The 19,233-nt window shown below is 44.5% G+C and overlaps 1 protein-coding gene across 3 annotated transcripts in view; it reads right to left on the bottom strand.

The window, feature by feature from the left end:
* The window catches only part of ndst1b (N-deacetylase/N-sulfotransferase (heparan glucosaminyl) 1b), a 322,190-nt gene that overhangs the window by 27,863 nt on the left and 275,094 nt on the right, over positions 1 to 19,233 (bottom strand). For all 3 annotated transcript variants that reach the window (XM_072590317.1, XM_072590316.1, XM_072590318.1), the window contains 4 exons: positions 17,421 to 17,595; positions 13,827 to 13,997; positions 5,060 to 5,169; positions 2,245 to 2,347 (listed from right to left, as the gene is read on the bottom strand). In XM_072590317.1, coding sequence (XP_072446418.1) covers positions 2,245 to 2,347; positions 5,060 to 5,169; positions 13,827 to 13,997; positions 17,421 to 17,595 — 559 coding nt within the window. The remainder of the gene's footprint in view (positions 1 to 2,244; positions 2,348 to 5,059; positions 5,170 to 13,826; positions 13,998 to 17,420; positions 17,596 to 19,233) is intronic.

Raw genomic sequence — 19,233 nt, 5'->3', positions numbered from 1 at the left:
AGGTGAAGAGTGTCAGAGGATAAGACAAGGGCAGCAGGATACAGGCCAATGCTGATCGGGGGATAACTCGAAATTGACAGACGGTTGATCCAGGGTGATGGTGGCTGGCCTGAAGCTGACAGGAGGTTGATCCAGGGTGATCGAGAGGGGGTTGTAAAGGGTGGAGGGAAAGTGAAAGGCAATGAGCTGCATCTCCAGGGATTCAACAATGCCAGGTGGGGAAGAGGTTAGAGACAAAAACACTGCAGATGCTGGAACCCAAGGTAGACAGGCAGGAGGCTGTTCTTCCAGCCTCCTGCCTGTCCCTCCTGGTGCTGCCTGCCTTGCTGTGTTCCCCCAGCCTCCTGCCTGTCCCTCCTGATGCTGCCTGCCTTGGTGTGTTCTCCCAGCCTTCTGCCTGTCCCTCCTGATGCTGCCTGCCTTGGTGTGTTCTTCCAGCCTCCTGCCTGTCCCTCCTGGTGCTGCCTGCCTTGCTGTGTTCCCCCAGCCTCCTGCCTGTCCCTCCTGATGCTGCCTGCCTTGGTGTGTTCTCCCAGCCTCCTGCCTGTCCCTCCTGATGCTGCCTGCCTTGGTGTGTTCTCCCAGCCTTCTGCCTGTCCCTCCTGATGCTGCCTGCCTTGGTGTGTTCTTCCAGCCTCCTGCCTGTCCCTCCTGGTGCTGCCTGCCTTGCTGTGTTCTTCCAGCCTCCTGCCTGTCCCTCCTGATGCTGCCTGCCTTGGTGTGTTCTTCCAGCCTCCTGCCTGTCCCTCCTGATGCTGCCTGCCTTGGTGTGTTCTTCCAGCCTCCTGCCTGTCCCTCCTGATGCTGCCTGCCTTGGTGTGTTCTTCCAGCCTCCTGCCTGTCCCTCCTGATGCTGCCTGCCTTGGTGTGTTCCCCCAGCCTCCTGCCTGTCCCTCCTGATGCTGCCTGCCTTGGTGTGTTCTTCCAGCCTCCTGCCTGTCTACCTCGATAGGGAGAGGTGTCAGCAGCTCAAGTTCAAAGTGATCCTTTCAAACAATCAGAACGATGGAACCAAAAACAGGAGTTGCCAGGAAAGCTGAGCAGATCTGGCAGCATCTGTCAGCAGGAATCAAAGGTCGGGCCCGGTGTCCCTGCCTCAGAACTGGACCCAAAATGTTAACTGTGATTTCTCCTCACGGACGCTGCCAGACCTGCTGAGCTTTTCCAGCAACTTTCGTTTTTGTTTCTGCTTTTTCAGTATTCGAAATTCTTTCGGTTTTTACGTTGTGTCTGGGTTAGGAGCAGATTCCACATTAATGTGGTAGCCAGAACTTCAATTCCATGGGGTAATGGCTAGCAACCTTGGCCAGGCCTTCAACAATACATAGCTTAAAAATGTGTTGCTGGAAAAGCGCAGCAGGTCAGGCAGTATCAAAGGAGAAAGAGAATCGATGTTTCGGGCATAAGCCCTTCTTCAGGAATTCCCGAAACGTCGATTCTCCTTCAGCTTTGATGCTGCCTGACCTGCTGCGCTTTTCCAGCAACACATTTTTAAGCTCTGATCTCCTGCATCTGCAGTCCTCACTTTCTCCTTCAACAATACATAGTCAATCATTTGATTGCATGGGGGGCAAGTAAGGTGAACCAAAACCTGGTGGAAACTCTGGTCATTTCCAGTCTCTCCATCAGGGGGTGCTCACCACTGCTAGACACTTCCACCAATGAGTCCTGCCAGGCTGACACTGGGTGACTGTGAATCAGCCGATGTGAAATTGGTTTTGAGTGGTCAACATTTTGAATTCGCACATTTTGTTTTCACACTGAACAAAACAGCAAAGGAGAGTCAAATCTCAACATGAAGGTTTCTGAATGTGTAAAACAAGTGTTGATCGTCAGAACTCAACTGAAACAATCCTGGTGGAATACTCAATTCTAAGATTCTTGGAGATTGGCTGCACTGCATCATAGAGTCATACAGCATGGAACCAGACACTTCGGTCCAACCAGTCCATGCCAAAAATAATCCCAAACTAAGCTTGTCCCACTTGCCAGCTCCTGGTCCACATCCCTCTCAACCTTTCCCATCCATGTACTTATCGAATGGCTTTTAAATATTGTCATTGTACCCACATCTGCCACTTCCTTAGGAATCTTTAGTATATCTTTATATCTTTGCTTCTACTGCCATACCACTGACACACATCCAGAAGCAACCTGTAGATCCCTCCTGTACTCTCTGTGCACACCATTTAACTTGTGCTTTGATACAGATCAGTAGATAGATAGGACACATTGAGTACATACATCACTGTCCATCTCTGGGTACCTCCGTCCTTTACTTTTCCCCAGGCACTTTGATTTATTGCCATCCAACAGCTGACACCAGAAGCCTTTCTTCAGATCAAATCTGAAATTCAAAGAATAATGAGGGTCACACATAGTCCTTATTTTCCCCACTCACAGTAAATGGACATTGCTACTGACATTAACATGTAAGGGCCTTCCCCAGTTTCCCTGTCGACAGAGAGGCTTATGTTTTTATCTTGAATCAGGGCAGTCCTTGCGATCCAGATAGGGCTGGTAGGTAGAGTTCCACAACTTTGACCCAGCAACAGTTAAAACAAAAAGGTGAAATGCTTTCAAGTCAGGATGGCGAGTGGCTTGGAGGGGAACTTGCAGAGAGCAGTGTTCCCACGTACCTACAACATGTACATGGCAGCACCCACGGGTTTGAAGAGCACTGTTGAAGGGACTTTGGTGAATTGTGGTACACCATCTCATAGCTAATACATACTGCTGCCTCTATGCATAGGTAATGGAGGGAGTGAATGTTGAAGCTGGTGGATGTGGTATCAATCAGGTAGGCTGACATACTCGCTAACTGTCGCAGATATCACAGCATTAAAATGTTTTTCTTGATTCTTGTTTTGTTGAATTGTTCTGTGAAAATGTGACCTATTTCCTCACAGCTGTTCCTGAAATCCACTATTCCCATGATCTAACCTTGGGAGCAGTACAACTCTCCAGTTCTATTAAGTATGAGATTGTGTTCGGGCTTAGCATCAAGACTGACCAAAAGGGGGTGGTATTGTTCAGTGTATACATGATGATGATGATGTGAGAATTGGTTTGTAATCTATCACAGTTTGCACTGCTAACGATTTCCAACCTGACAAAATCTCCTAAGGTGTATCTCAAGGTCAGTGTGAGTAAGGTGCGACTTCCCTCCTTCAGGTCTGGCGTCAACAAACCCCCTCCTCAAAAACACCCCTTGGCCCCAGGGAGACTGCTCCATCCACTTTTCTCTGTAAAGACCTTGAATGTTCTCCATTGCCACCAACTGGTTGAGGCTGTAGTCAGCTCGTTCCAGATATTGTCTTATCAATCTGTTCAGAGAAATTATTGTCACACCTTTGGACCAGGGGGACTTGAATCCATGTCTCCTGACTCAGAGATAGGGACACTATCACTGAACAACAAGAGCCCTCATAGTTGATTCCCTTTACTTTTTCTCATATATCCAGGAGTGCTCTTACACACAACTGAATGTTTATTTTCTCAACACCTGTGACTGTTTTTCCCTCCATCTATTAACCTGCTCCAGCAGCACACTTTTTGGCTCCATTTATTGACCTCCCACCAGTAAATCCCCCCTGTTTTCCGACTGACCAATTTAGATTTGGATTAGATTAGATTCCCTACAGTGTGGAGCAGGCCCTTCAGCCCAATAAGTCCACACCGACCCTCCGAAAAGTAACCCTACCCAGACCTATTTCCCAACATTTACCCTTGACTAATGCACCTAACACTACGGGCAATTTAGCATGGCCAATTCACCTGACCTGCACATCATTGGACTGTGGGAGGTAACCAGAGCACCAGGAGGGAACCCACACAGACACGGGGAGAATGTGCAAACTCCACACCGACAGTTGCCTGAGACAGGAATTGAACCCATGTTGCTGGCGCTGTGAGGCAGCATTGCTAACCACTGATCTACTGTGCCACCCATTTATATGCAGAGCCCATCAAGAGAAATGCAGACCATTGCAGATTGCAGGATCTTGTTCACAAGTTGAACAGATGACACTTGAAGCACCCCTCCTGAGAGGTGATTTCTTTGTTGGATTGTCATTGGAAGTGAATAGAACAAAGAGAATCCTGAACAGCATCCAGAAAAGGATTTGAGCTGCGGATTGTCAGAATCAAGTCCCGGAGAAAACCCACCTTGAAGCAGCCGAGAGGCGGGGCGGAGTGGACTGCAGGCTTGGAGTGGAGTGGGGACGGCCGTTGGACTGGGGTCTGGAGTGGGTGGTCAGTCTACATTTGGAGGCCCCTGTTCAAAGCTACTGCAATGTAACGCTTATCTGTAATTCATTTATATGACTACAATGACTATCCTTTTAATTATGTCTTATTTCTATAAAGTAATGCAATTACTTGTCTTTTTTATTCCTCGTTTTGTATCTAAGATTTGTATCTAGGGACTTGAACCTAAGCTGGCACCGTAAGAGACGATATTGGAAAACATTTCACTGTACTCCTGTACATCTGTACTTGAGTACATGTAACAATACAGGGATATTCAATTCTATTCTGAAAATCTGATAATGCTACCAACTGAGCTCTCCAGGGTCCCCCCCTCTGCTGGTTCCATGCTTAACTAACAGTGTAAGCAGTGTGTGTATCATGCTTTCCCCAAACCCTTCAACACTTTTAGTTTCTAGAAATCTATCCGTTTCTTTCTTGGTTATAGTCATTGACCTGGCTCCCACACCTTTCTGTTATAGAGAATTCCACAGGTTCACTGCACTGAGTGAAAAAAGATTTTCCTCATCTTAATCCAAAATGGGCCTACCATCTATTCTGAGGGTGTGAATGCTATCCTGGACCCAAGGTGCTCCCCCATCCCAGCCAGGGAAAATGTCCTCCCTGCATTCGGGCTGACAGAATTTTATACCTTTCAATCAATTCACCCACTTCACAACCTTCCACAACCCTTCTGGTAAGATACCCCCTAGCTCCTCTCCACTGCACAGGGGAGTGGGGTTGGAAGGTGGGATGAATACCGAGGCCCGAGTGATTACTCTCGGCTGAGAACCGTTCAGACGTTACTCACATCAGCAACTTGTGATAATCAGCAATGTTTCGGAGACCAAGGAACTTCTGCACCTTTTCCATTGTTGCAGCGGGCTCTGTTCGGAGCAGATGTCCATCGAGAACAAGAATCTGAGGAGGAAGGGAGAATTGTGTGACTTGGAGAGCTCACCACCAAGCTGTGGAGGACGCCAGCACAAGAGACCTTAACGCTTTTTTGACCAAAGAAACCGAGAAGTCATGAGTGGCCAGTGGGGCAGTTGCGTGTGGAGTGCTATCCCATCTTGGGTGGGTTTTGCCCCTTCAGTAACCCAAAGATATCAGTGACACAGAGAAGGCTGTTTTAAGTAATTAACTGCAAAAGAAAGGGTGAATTTATCTCATGCACATGTCACCCAGATTGCTGAAATGAATTGGAGAAATTTCTTTGTAAAACGAGCCGAAAAATAGTATTTTACACAAACACAGTTCTTGCTGTGGCCTGTAGTAGTTTAGGAGTAACAATGTTATTTAGTGAACGTTATGGAGTCATTATAGTACAGAGGGAGTTTATTTGGGCCATTTTAAAAATATTCATTCACAGGATGACAGCATTGCTAGCTATACCAGTGTTTATTGTCCACCCTTAATTGTCCATAGGGCAGTTGACAGTCAATCACATTGCTGTGGGTCTGGAGTCACGTGTCGGCCAAACGAGGTAAGGATGGCACTTCCTTCTCTAAAGGACAATAGTGAACCAGATGGGTTCTTCCTGACAATGTTTTTGTGGTCATTGCGAGACCATTATTCTAAATTTTTATTGAATTCAAGTTCCACAATGGTGGGATTTGTAACGTGGCCTCCAGAACATTCGCTGAGTTTCTGGATTAATAGTCTAGTGATTATCCCTCTAAATCATGGCCTCCCATGGTAGGAACCAGTGTGGCCATACCTCTCTGGAGAGCTTTCCAATCAGTCCCATCCTTCACTCCATCCTGTAACCCTGAAACATGATTTCCTCCAGGAGCCCATTCAAATTGCTTTTGACATCATTGCCCATCTCCACTTCACCCACCCTCAAAGGCAATGGTCACTCACTGCGTAAAAAAAGTTCTTCCTCTCAATACTCTCACCTCTTTGTCTAAAACTTTAAATACGTCTCTCCGAAATTGTTTTCATTTGTTTATTTATTTATTTGTTGTCACGTGTACTTTGTTGCAAAATACAGCCAGAAATGCTGCACAGTGTCACCACTCGCCAGCACAAAACACAAAAGTAAAACAAAACATAGAATATGAAGGCAGAAACATAAAAACTAAAAACTGTTCAAACTACAAAATAAAATGATAAAGTAAATGATTTTGTATCATCAGCTAATAGAAAATGCCTTTTTTTGTCTGCCTTTTCTGAGTATGTCATTATTGTGTATACTTCTATCCAGATAAATGCGAGGTGCTGCATTTTGGGAAAGCAAATCTTAGCAGGACTTATACACTTAATGGTAAGGTCCTCGGGGGTGTTGCTGAACAAAGAGACCTTGGAGTGCAGGTTCATAGCTCCTTGAAAGTGGAGTCGCAGGTAGATAGGATAGTGAAGGCGGCGTTTGGTATGCTTTCCTTTATTGGTCAGAGTATTGAGTACAGGAGTGGGGAGGTCATGTTGTGGCTGGACAGGACATCGGTTAGGCCACTGTTGGAATATTGTGTGCAATTCTGGTCTCCTTCCTATCGGAAAGATGTTGTGAAACTTGAAAGGGTTCAGAAAAGATTTACGAGGATGTTGCCAGGGTTGGAGGATTTGAGCTACAGGGAGAGGCTGAACAGGCTGGGGCTGTTTTCCCTGGAATGTTGGAGGCTGAGGGGTGACCTTATAGAGGTTTACAAAATTATGAGGGGCATGGATAGGGTAAATAGACAAAGTTTTTTCCCTGAGGTTGAGGAGTCCAGAACTAGAGGGCATAGGTTTAGGTTGAGAGGGGAAAGATATAAAAGAGACCTAAAGGGCAACATTTTCACACAGAGGGTGGTACAGGTATGGAATGAGCTGCCTGGGGAAGTAGTGGGGGCTGGTAAAATTGCAAAATTTAAGAGGCATTTGGATGGGTATGGGCCAGGGTTTGGAGGGATATGGGCCGGGTGCTGGCAGGTGGGACTAGATCGGGTTGGGATATTTGGTCAGCATGGACGGGTTGGACCGAAGGGTCTGTTTCCATGCTGTATATCTCTATGACTCTATAACACACCTCAGAAACGCCTTTTGCTCCAAGGACAACACACCAGCTTCTCTAACATAGCAACGCCAAACTGACGATGGAAGCAGCCTCTCTTATTTATGGAAATATTCTGATAATTCTCCCTTACACCTTCTAAAAGCCCTCACTTCCTTCTTAAAGTGCGTGACCTGAACTGGATGACAGAACTCTAGTTGTGGCTTGACCAGACGTTTACAAAGATTCTGAATCATCTTTTGGACTCAAAAATGGATTAAGGTATCTCTGTTATCACTGGAAAATTAGAGGGCACACACTGCTTAATGCCTACAATTTATTATGTTTATTATTGAGGAACTGGATTCCAAGAGTAGAGGAAAATGGGTTTTTGGTTATAGCTCTTTATAGAATCCAGACAGTGTGGAAGCAGGTGCTTGGCTCATTAAGTCCACACCAACCCTCTGGACAGCATCCCAGCCAATCCCTGTATTCATTCGGGCTAACCTGCCTACCCTGCACAGCAGGGGCAATTTAGCATGGCTAATCCACCTAAACTGCACATCTTTGGACTATGGGAGGAAACCAGAACATCCAGACAGGATCCACACAAACACAGGGAGAACGTGCAAACTTCACACAGAGAGTTGCCCGAGGGTGGAATTGAACCTGGGTCCCTGGTGTTGGGAAACAGCAGTGCTAACGACTTAGCCACTGGGCTACCCCAAAGTTGATGCTTTTTTTTTCAAAAAGGCCAGAAAGCCATTTCTAATCATCAATGCAAAACAAGAATGCGTGTAAACTGAGCTAAATGATTCGATACGCTAGCTGGTGAGATAATTTACGAAGTCTTAACACCTCAGGTGTTAATGACCTACTGACTGAAACATCAGGAACCACAACCAAATTTCAGTTCTGAAGAAGGAAACAATTCATAACTGCAGAAGGGCAGTTTAATTTTGACAATCTCATACATACAAACAAGAAACTGGAAGAGGCCATTCAGCCCCTCAAGCCTGTTCTGTTACTTATAAGTTTATGGTTAATTTCATTGTCCAATTTGTGATTAACTCACACATTCATGAGCCTACCTATTCCCGATTACCCTTCACACCCCTCCTTAATAAGAAACTATCCATCTCAGCCATAAAAATATTCAAGGATGTTGCTGCCATCACCTTTTTCAGGAAGAGAGTTCCAAAGACTCACGACTCTCTATGAGTGAAAAAAAAAGTTGCCTCATCTCTTTTAAATGGATGAATCTTTATTTTTAAACAGTGACTCCAAATTTCGACTCTCTCACAAATGGAAACATCCTTTGTCAGCACCCTTCCAGACCTTATATCCTTCAATCAAGTTTCTTCTTTACTTTCTAGGCTCCAGTCTTTCCCAGTTCTGAAGAAGGGTCACTGGATCTGAAATGTTAGCTCTGATCTCTCTCCACAGATTTTGCCAGACCTGCTGAGTTTTTCCCCCGCAATTGCGGTTTTTGTTTCAGCTTTCCTGCAATCCTTTTTTTTATTCAATATTTCTTTATAAGACAACTTATCCATTCTGGTATCAGGCTGGCAAATCTCTAAACAAATGTATTATTATCCTTCCCTAAAATAATAGCCCAATTCTGTACGCAGTACTCCAGATATGGTTTCACCAATGTTTGATATATATCTTAAGTTTACCGTCCCTACATTTGGTCTCAAGTCCTGTCACAATACATGATAATTAATATCTATTAGCTTTCCTAATTACTGACTGTATCAATATACTATCCTTTTGTGAATCATGCACTTGTACAGTTCCGTTTTGAATTTCTCATCATTTAGAAATGTACTTTTTTTTATACTTCCTACCATAATGGACAATTTTACATTTTTCTTCAGTACATTCCGCTTTTGCCTTCTCACTAAACCCATCTATAATCTTTTTGCAGCCTGCATATGCCCCCTTCACAACTTATGTTCCTACCTACTATTGTTTCATCAACAAATTGGCAACCATTCCTTCCGGACCTTTATCAGAGCTGAAAAGAAATCTTAAGCCGTTTTACCAAACCACGTAGATGGGGTTGGAAAAAGCCCTCAGATTTTCATAGAATTTGGTGAGGAAAGGTCAGTGAGTTGGCCTGTATGTGTATCTCGAGGAGAGGAAGAAAGAATTACATCTGGCAAATGTGCATAAAATCACTGAAAGGAATCACTTGCAATTTCAATCAGTGTGTACAAAATTTTAAAGCGAAGAGGCTAGGACTGAGTGTCTATAAAGTACATTGCTGAGAAAAAGAGCATTCCTTTTTTTGTTGTTTATGGTAAGATCGTTTTGTTTTAGTATGTACATAACTTTGTTTTATACGATAAATGTATGATCTTTTGTTCAAACTATCTCAGCAACCCTTGTATGAATGTGTTGACTAACTGATCACCACAATAACCACGTGATAAAAGTAAAACATCTGTTCTATCAAGCCAAGTTTCACACTGGGATCTGGCTTGTTCAATATCACTATCCGCTGGGATCATAATAACAAGATGATGAAAAACTCCTTGAGATAACAGGAAGTGAGATTGGAGTCTAGATGCTACTAACAGCACATCAGAATGAACAGCCCAACTGCAGAACAAGGGGTGAAAATCATCTTCATAGAGGATTACATAGCAGCAAATGCAATGAGCAGCTTACAATATTGCTCAAAAGGATGAGCCTGTGTCATTCTGGAAACGTTGGTAAATATAGCTTCAGAGTGTTTTTAATTGAACATCCTGTGTAATAGGGCTAATATGTTAGCTGAATTTAAAACGAAGTGTTGGAGAAGCAGAGCACTCTGGAAGTATCTGTGAAGAGAGAAACAATGTTAACATTTCAAGTCTGCTATGACTTTTCCTCAGACCCTGTTTCTCTCTCTCCACAGACCTTGCCAGGTGAGTTTCTCTAGCACTCTGTTTTTATTTCCAATTCCCAGTATCTGCAGTGTGTTGCTCCCATTAACTGGTTAGCTGGCTAACAAGCCTAACTCTAAAGTCATCTTCCGAATTAATATCAACCTCAATTTCAATTTGTCAGCTTATAACCAGCAGCTTAACGCTGAATTATTGCAGCTGTGATCAAGTGGCACAGTAATGGGGTTAATAAACAATTGCAAATTCATAACCTGATTTTCTGCTTTTTTGGCAAGAAATCTTTAATTGATTCCGTAATTAGATTGTGTGTATCCCCATGAAAGTTAAGTGAAACAAATGCCTAATATAGTGAGAGCTGGCTGATGGAAGAGAGTCTGCAGGCCATATTTATGGCATCATTAACAGCGAGGCCAGGACCAGATGGTCCTTTGATAAGAGCTGAAGCGAGAGATTAAGGATTTGCTGGTGGCCTTAATAAAGACTCATTGTCATCTTTACTAATCCCAGTGCTCTGAAAGCCCATTCTTTGAACCTAATCTAATTTTGCGTTCCACCTGGACTGAAGAGGATCAAAAATACGTTTACCTTTTTAACTTTCTGATCAGATCAGTAACAAATCGAGAAGGCTGTTCTAGATTAATACGGAATCTGTGACTTGAAAGCAAGCAAGCTGTACTTTATAAAGCCCACAGGGTAGGCCTCAATCAGAAAATCTTATCCAATTTTGGGCACTACACTTAAAGAGGAATGGCAAGTCTTTGGAGAGGGTGTGGAAAAGATTTACTGAACTGGTGACCATGATGATTGAGGCACTGAAATTATGTTGATGGTCTGCAGAAGCTGAGGTTATGCTCAGAGCACGGAGGGCGAAAGGGAGATTTTACTGAGGTACTTAAAATTACGAAGGGGTTTATATGGCACCTAAGGTGAGACTTTCCTGTGGGAAAAGATTTGGTGGTGTGAAAACTGTCTCTTCTTGGTTTTTGCACTTTTTAAAACTGTAGACTGAAATGAGAATCCCAGGGATTTTCAAGAATAGTTGTGTGGTTTGAAAGCAAGAAATTTGATATCTTTTGTGTCGCTGTGAGTTCTAGCAATGTGCAGATGACCCGGAGCCAAGGGGTTGTCTACAACTGAAGCTGATTGGCCTGAGGACTCTGCCTGCCAATTACTATGGGATTGGTGGAAAGGTATCAGGACAGTTTGGGACGTGAGCAAGACATCAGGCCTGAAGAGAAACCAACAAGTCTGCAGTGGCCTAAGAAAACTCTCACTCTCTCTCAGTTCTCTGCAGTAAGCCACGTTAAACATGAAGAAAATCAGCTCATCCTTCCTCCAGCAGATGCTACAAGTTCAGACTTTAAATTGGATAAAGCCAGAGCCCTTTCATCAGTAAAGCAGCCACCAGTGTCTTTAGTAAACCAGTGGAAGCGTTCAAAAGAAAAAAGGTCGAGGAGAGACTGGATTAATAAGAACCACCCCCAAGAGATCCTGTAAACAAAGACTACAGAACTGTTTTCCCAGTTTTCCCTCCACTTGTCTGTATTTTCGTCCTGTTTATGTTAGTTTGTGTGTAAGTGAGTAATTTAAAAGATGGGTCGGTTAGTTCAGTTGGCTGGACGGCTAGTTTGCAATGCAGAGTGACACCAGCAGCACGTGTTCAGTTCCTACACCGGCTGAGGGTACCATCAGAGGATTCTCCTTCTCAACCTCTCTCCTTATCTGAGAAATGCTGACCCTCAGCTTAAACCACTACCAAATGTCTCTCTCTCTCTCTCTCTAATGATAGACCAGCCCTGTGGACTGCTAGAACACTCATGACTTTACCTTTAAGGGGAGTTATTTAAGGTTTAAAGATTTAATTTGTAGAGTTCCCTTAATTTCGTTTAATTGTTTACCTGTCATTAGAACATAATTATCTCTAATAAAATATATTTCTGGTTAGGTACAGAATTGAGTAGGAAACCCACACAGACTCGGCCTTGGCCTGTAAACTGAAGAATAATCCAAAGAGATTCTGCAAGTTCATTAAAGACAAAAGAGCAGCAACAGAGAGAAAAGGTCCCCCCCAAAGATCATTGAAGTTGTTTATGTATGGAACCACAGGAGCTAGGGGAGATACTAAAGCAATATTTTGCATCAGTATTCACTGTGGAGAAAGACATGGAAGATTGAGAACTTGGGGAAATAAATACTGATGTCTTGAAAACAGTCCACACTACCGAAGAGGAAGTACTGTGGGCCTTAAAAAGCATTAAGGCAGATAAATGGTTAGCACTGTTGCCTCACAGCGCCAGAGACCCGGGTTCAATCCCTGACTCGGGCGACTGTCTGTGTGGAGTTTGCACATTCTCCCCGTGTCTGCGTGGGTTTCCTCCGGGTGCTCCGGTTTCCTCCCACAGTCCAAAGATGTGCAGGTCAGGTGAATTGGCCATGCTAAATTGTCCATAGTGTTAGGTAAGGGGTAAATGTAGGGGTATGGGTGGGTTGCGCTTCAGTGGGTCGGTGTGGACTTATTGGGCCGAAGGGCCTGTTTCCACACTGTAAGTGATCTAATCTAATCTAATCTAATAAATCTCCGGGACCTGATCAAGTGTATCTCAGGACATTGTGGGAAGCTGGAGAAGAAATTGCAGAGGTCCGAGCAGAGGAATTTGTATCATCTACAGCACGGCTGAAGTGTCGGAAGACTGGAGGGTGGTTAATATTGTGGCTTTTTCTTGAGAAAGGTTTCAAGGAAAAGCCTGGGAACTGTAGTCCTGTGAGTCTGACATCATTGGTGGAGAAATTGTTGGTGGGAATTCTGAGAGATAGGATTTACAAACATTTGGAAAGGTAAGGTCTGATTAGGGGTAATCAACATGGCTTTGTGCAGGAGAAATCATGTCTCACTAACCTGATTGAGTTTTTTGAATATGTGACCCACAAGATAGATGAGGGCAAAGTGGTAGACATTGTCTATTTGGACTTTAGCAAGGCCTTTGACAAGGTTCTATACGGTAGACTGGTTAGCAAGGTTAGATCACATGGGATTCAGGGAGAACCTGCCAATTGCATACGAAATTGGCTTTTGACGGTAGGAGACAGAGGGTGATCATGGAGGCTTGTTTTTCATACTGAATCATTATCTCCCCTCAGGAGAATCCTACAGTGTCCAAACAGGCCTTTTGGCCCAACAAGTCCACGCTGACCATCCAAAGAGTATCCCACCCAGACCCATTCCCCTACCCTATTACTTTACATTTCCCCCTGATTAATGCACCTAACCTACATACCCCTGTTCACTATGAGTGATTTAGCACGGCCAATCCACCCTAACCTACACATCTTTGGATTGTCGGAGGAAACCCACACAGACTCGGGGAGAATGTGCAAACTCCAATTGAAGCCGGGTCCCTGGAGGTGTGAGGCAGCAGGGCTCCATAGTGATTGGTGTTGGGTCTGCTGTTGTTCACCACACTTTACACTCGGGGCAAAGTCGAGAAGGTTGAACCTGCATGGTTACCTCAGTTGGTCCAGGAATTGAACCTGCACTGTTGGTATCACTCTGCATTGCAAGCCAGTCAGCCAACTGAGCTAACCAACACCCAGTATTATACTAGTCACAAACTCCATGATCTCGCTCAGTGGTACAGCAATTCCTTTCTGGGTAGGGAATTACCTCACTTTCCTGTTCCAACCACCCCAAACCCATAGTGGAGAGAACTTGCCTGGTTGGCATGGTAGTGGTTAAGCCAGCGCTCGATGTGTGTTGCGTACCAGCCTGGAATGAGACAACGATTCCGAAGAGATCTTAGCTTTGGCACTGTGTCCCCTCTGGCAGTGATAACCTCATAGAAACTGTACTTCAAGGCCACCGGATCATCGTGAGCTCGCTGATGCTGTGTGTGAAAAGCAGAAAAACAAATCCTTAATTTCAAATGAGAGACAGATTAAAACCCGACTCTGTCCACGTTTAGGTTATCTACAAAGTTGCGCAAAGATATTGTAAGAAGACTTTTTAAAAGCTCATTTGTGTGACGTGAGAGTCAACATTTATTACCCGTCCTAAACTGAAATACTAGGAAAGTGTATTTTTGCCCACATCTTCGATTTCCTGAAGATCTGTGATTCACACCCAACTGAGGAACATAGCAGCAATAGGCCATTCGGCCCTTCAAGCCTGCTCTGCCATTCATTATGATCGTGGCTGTTTGTTCCACCCAATAGCCTGCTCCGGCCTTTTCCCGAATCCTTCGGTCACTCCAGCCCTAAGTGCTATATCCGACTCCTTCCTAAAATCATACAATGTTTTGGCCTTGACTGCTTTCTGTGCTAGTTGATATCCCACAGGCCCACCACTCTCTGGGTGAAGAAATTCCTCCTTGCCTGAGTCCTAAACGCCGTCCCTGTATCCTTAGAAGGGGTAGTGGTGTTTCTCTCACAGTAAAAGCAATAGCCAGGATCAGAGGACCATTCATTACAGAAAGTGTTATTGGTAACTCTGAGCAGCCTGTCATCCACATTGTCCCTCCAAGCTCATACACATCACTCCACTCAGAACCTCTGCGGTGTTTGCAATGCCTTCCTTGTCTATGCGAGCAATATATATCTTCCTTTCAAGTACAGGACCAGGGATGTACAGAGAGACCTGGATGATCCGACATTTGGTTATCCGAATATCAGATTAACCGGCATTCGATTCTCCGAACATTGGATTATCGGGCATTCGATTATCCGAATATCGGATTATCCGGCATTCGATTATCCGAATATCGGATTATCCGGCAAGATCGCAAGGTCCCAATGTTTGACCAAACTATATTATCCGGAATTCGATAAACCAAGTGAAATACACGCTGCCCATGTCCTTTGGATAATCAAGGCTCCTCTGTACACCGGTCGCTGAAAGGAAGCGTTGCAGATGCAGCATGTGGTGCAGGCAAATTGCCTTCATAGTGAGAGGATTCCAGTACAGGAGCAGGATTGTCTTGCTGCAAGTGTACAGGGCCTTGGTCAGACCACAGCTGGAGTACTGTGTGCAGGTTTAGTCTCCTTAACTGAGGAAAGATGTTCTGGTGATGGAAGGAGTGCAGCAAGGGTTTCCCAGACTGATTTCCCAGGACCGATGTATGAAAAGAGATTGGATTAGTTCGGGCTATATTCACTGGAGTTTAGAAAAATAAGGGGGATTCTCATGGAAATTTATAAAATTCTCAAGCTACCAGATAGGGCAAACATGTTCCAAATGACCAGGGGGAGTCCAGAACCAGGGTGACATTTTAGGGATACAGGGTGTGCCATTTAGGATAGAACTAATGAGAAATGGTCTACACCCAGAGAGTGGTGAACCTGTGGAATTCTCTGCCACAGAAAACAATTGAGGCTAAAACATTGAATGTTTTCAAGAAGGAATTAAGATACAGTTCTTAGGGCTATTGGGATTAAGGAGTATGGGGAGAAAGTAGGAAGGGGGATTGAGTTGGATCGTCAGAGTCAAGATGAGAGTGGTGCTGGAAAAGCACAGCAGGTCAGGCAGCATCCCAGCTTTTGCCCGAAATGTCCTCGGATGCTGCCTGACCTGCTGTACTTTCCCAGCACCACTCTAATCTTGACTCTAATTTCCAGCATCTGCAGTACCACTTCCACCTTGGATGATCACAGCAAACTCAAAGGGCCAAATGGCCTCCTCTTGCTCCTATTTTTTTTTCCCAATTGCTGCCTGTGTTTTGTGGTGAAAAACCCTGACTTCAAACCAGACAGAAGCTAATTGGCCATCAGCACACCAGGGCAGATTTGAACCCGAACGAGATAAACACTTACCTAGAAGGTATGCCATGGGACCAGGCCACTGGTCCCCATCGTCGATCCACGTCAACATTTCACCCACACACAGTCAAATCTTCTCGGTCACATTTATTGACCCAGGCCCTATTTCACTTCAACCAATTTCACTCCCACTTGACTAAGCAAGTCTTGAACATTGGCAGGATTTTTACTCTTTGAGAGAGGGCACCAATGCCAAGGCGAAATGGGGGTCACAGCCTGGTATTACTGACGGCAGGAGGAAATCAGGCACTGGGTCAATGGAATCCCCTCCAACATGAAAAGAGGTGAAACCTGCAGTCCAGGTCAGTTCATGCTAAAATGCCCTCACTGCACATTTTCAAACTCTTTAGTCAGAAAAATAGTCTCAAGCAACCATTGTGAGGGAGGGATATCATCATAGGATCGACTGAAGGGGCAGCCTATTTGATCTGCTGTCCCATCACCTCCTTAATCTACTACCCCCAGGCCACGGGCCTAGCCCCTAAGCCTCAGATGTCCTACAGCACATATGAAAAGTTCCAATCTGCCTTTACCTTAATAAGCCATTGATTATGTTTGTACAATTAGCTTCTCGCTGCTTCTGGGCTGGTGATCCTTCAGTTTCCAATGTGATGATTCTATGGTTTTAAGAGGAATATCTTGTCCTTTTTTTAAATGAATATAGTTTGTGACAGAGGTGTGGGGGAGTTTGCTCTAAAGCCAGCAAAGTACTTGTGAGGTCTTGGGTTATTTTATTAAATTGGAACAATAGAAGCAGCCTGAATGGGTGGGGTCGAGCTCTCACTGAACCAGCTATTTTCAGTTTTAATCTTTCAGTAACAGTTACTGGGGTCTTAAACTGGGTTTGAAAACTGCAGTAGACCTCTCCCTGATACTTTCTGTCTCAAAGCTTTCTCCTGATGATACTTCCTCCTGTTCTGGAGAACTGCATGAGAGGCAATTCATTTTACTGAATTTGCTTTTGCCAAAGGTACATTTATGGGATGTTACTATATTGGAACAAGTTGCTGTTCAGTAACTAAATAACCTACTATTTTGTTAAGTTTTCTCACAGTTAAGTTAATCCAATTCCTTCTTTCTTTTGTTGTATTTTAACTATAGCGGATGTGAAAAGTGTATTTTGCTTTAAATCTGGTTGTTTGACCAATCGAATTGCATCAGCATCGCAACACCTCGCCATTGCCTTTAAAATAAGGAAAGTGTCAGGTCTAGGCTTATCTTCTTAATGTGTTTTGAGGGGGTTTGGTCTGGTCCATACCACCAATCCCACCCTGGGAGTAGTAAGGCTAAGCACCAGCAAATTGGCACACTGCCGGCAATGTGGAATTTCATTCCCACTTCTCTCTGTATTTGACCACACAGGAATGAAAATCCTGCCCCAAGTTTCTGTCAATGTGTGATTTCTCCATCTTCCCCTTTTGACATATATCAAATATAAACACAACCCAATTCCTCCCCCTCCTAATGTTCTTGCCGATTGAGTATCCCACAGGTACCTGGTACCAGGAGTAAGCTCGGTCCGCGGGATTGATCAGAATGGTGATAATCTTAGCTTTTGGCAACAGAGCCACTGCCCGTTTTGGGGCCACCTCAGAATCAAAGTAATTTGCACTCTTCTCAAAGAAGAAATCCGAGCTTGTGTTGGATGGAACAGGGAAAAAATCCATGTACCTGCAGGGAGAGGGAAAGAGAGTAGGAATCAATTACAACACATAGTGCAGCAGCTCACCCAGAGCCCTTTGACAGCACATTCCAAACTCACAACCAACACCATACTGATATGTTTAATCCAGCTAGTCAGATGTGTTATCATACACCTCTGTAAAAGATGGAATTTGTATCTGCATCTTCTGATCTTCTATAGCTACTACAACTGAGTCACAAGAGTCTTACCATTATCATCCAGAAGGACAAGGGCAATAATTACATGGGAACACCACTACCTGCAAGTCCCCCTCCAAGCCACACACCATCCTGACTGGGAGCTCACTGATCCTCCACTTTCATGGGTTGGTATCCCACCATGGCAGATGGTGGCATTTGAATTTAATAAAAATCTGGAATCAAACACTCGTCTAATGCTGACCATGTAAACATTTCTGTAAAAACTGGTTCAATAATGTCCTTTAGGGAGGGAATTCGGCTGCCCTTGCCTGGTCTGGTCTACAGTTGACGCTTGGAATCTCTTGGGCAGCCCAGTGGCTCAGTGGTTAGCACTGCTGCCTCACAGCACCAGGGACCTGGGTTCAATTCCACACTCAAGCAACTGTCTGTGTGGAATGTGCACTTTCTCCCTGTGTCTGCATGGATTTACCCCAATTTCCTCCCACAGTCCAAAGATGTGCAGGTTGGGGTGGATTGGCCATGCTAACTTGCTCATCATGTCCAGGGAGGTGTAGGTTAGGTGAATTGGCTGTGTGGGGTTTCAGGGTTGGGGTGGGATCCTCCTCAAAGGATTGGTGTGGACCTGACGGGCCAAATGGCCGGCTTCCACACTGCAGGAATTCTATAACTGCAATGTGGGTGTCTCTAAAATGGTTAAGCAAGCCATTCAGTTCAAGAGCAACTAATGGTGCCTTGCTATACATCCTTTCCAAGAATAAAATCGAAAGAACATATGTCAACAGTTTTAGTCAGAAACAGTTGGATATAAAGCCCAGAAACCATTGTAAAGCCAAAAAAAGGGATTGACCATTCCTCTAAGCTTGCTCTTCCAGCACCACTAATCCAGTATTTGCTTTCCAGCATCTGCAGTCATTGTTTTTACCTCTAAGCTTGTTCTACTGTAGATAGCCATTACTCCTTACCCATTTCCTACCCTATCTTCTCCATATAAACCAACATTTTTGTAGCTACCATCGGTTTTAAGGAAGGGTCACTTGAATACCTGAAACATTAACTCTGATTTCTCTTCACAAGTGCTGCCAGACCTGTTGGGCTTTTCCAGCAACTCCTGTTTTTATTGCTAATCTGTGTCTATTTGTGTTTCTGTATCTTTCAAACTTTCCTGAATCCATGTATATGAATCTCCCTTTAAACAGCACTGTAGGAGTTGACCTAGGAGAAAGTGAGGACTGCAGATGCTGGAGATCAGAGTTGGAGAGTGTGGTGCTGGAAAAGCGCAGCAGGTCAGGCAGCATCCGAGGAGCAGGAGAGCTGACGTCTCGAGTATAACCCCTCCTGATGAAGAGCTTATGCTTGAAATGTCGACTCTCGTGCTCCTCGGATGCTGCCTGACCTGCTGTGCTTTTCCAGCACCACACTCGTCGCTTCTGTTGGACTAACTTTCCAGATCTGCATTTCCTGCAG

The sequence above is a fragment of the Chiloscyllium punctatum genome, chromosome 20 (genome assembly GCF_047496795.1).
Source record: "Chiloscyllium punctatum isolate Juve2018m chromosome 20, sChiPun1.3, whole genome shotgun sequence".
In the NCBI taxonomy this organism is placed as follows: Eukaryota; Metazoa; Chordata; class Chondrichthyes; order Orectolobiformes; family Hemiscylliidae; genus Chiloscyllium; species Chiloscyllium punctatum.
Note: the sequence above shows the minus strand (reverse complement) of the source record. Positions and strands in the feature narration are given on the sequence as shown.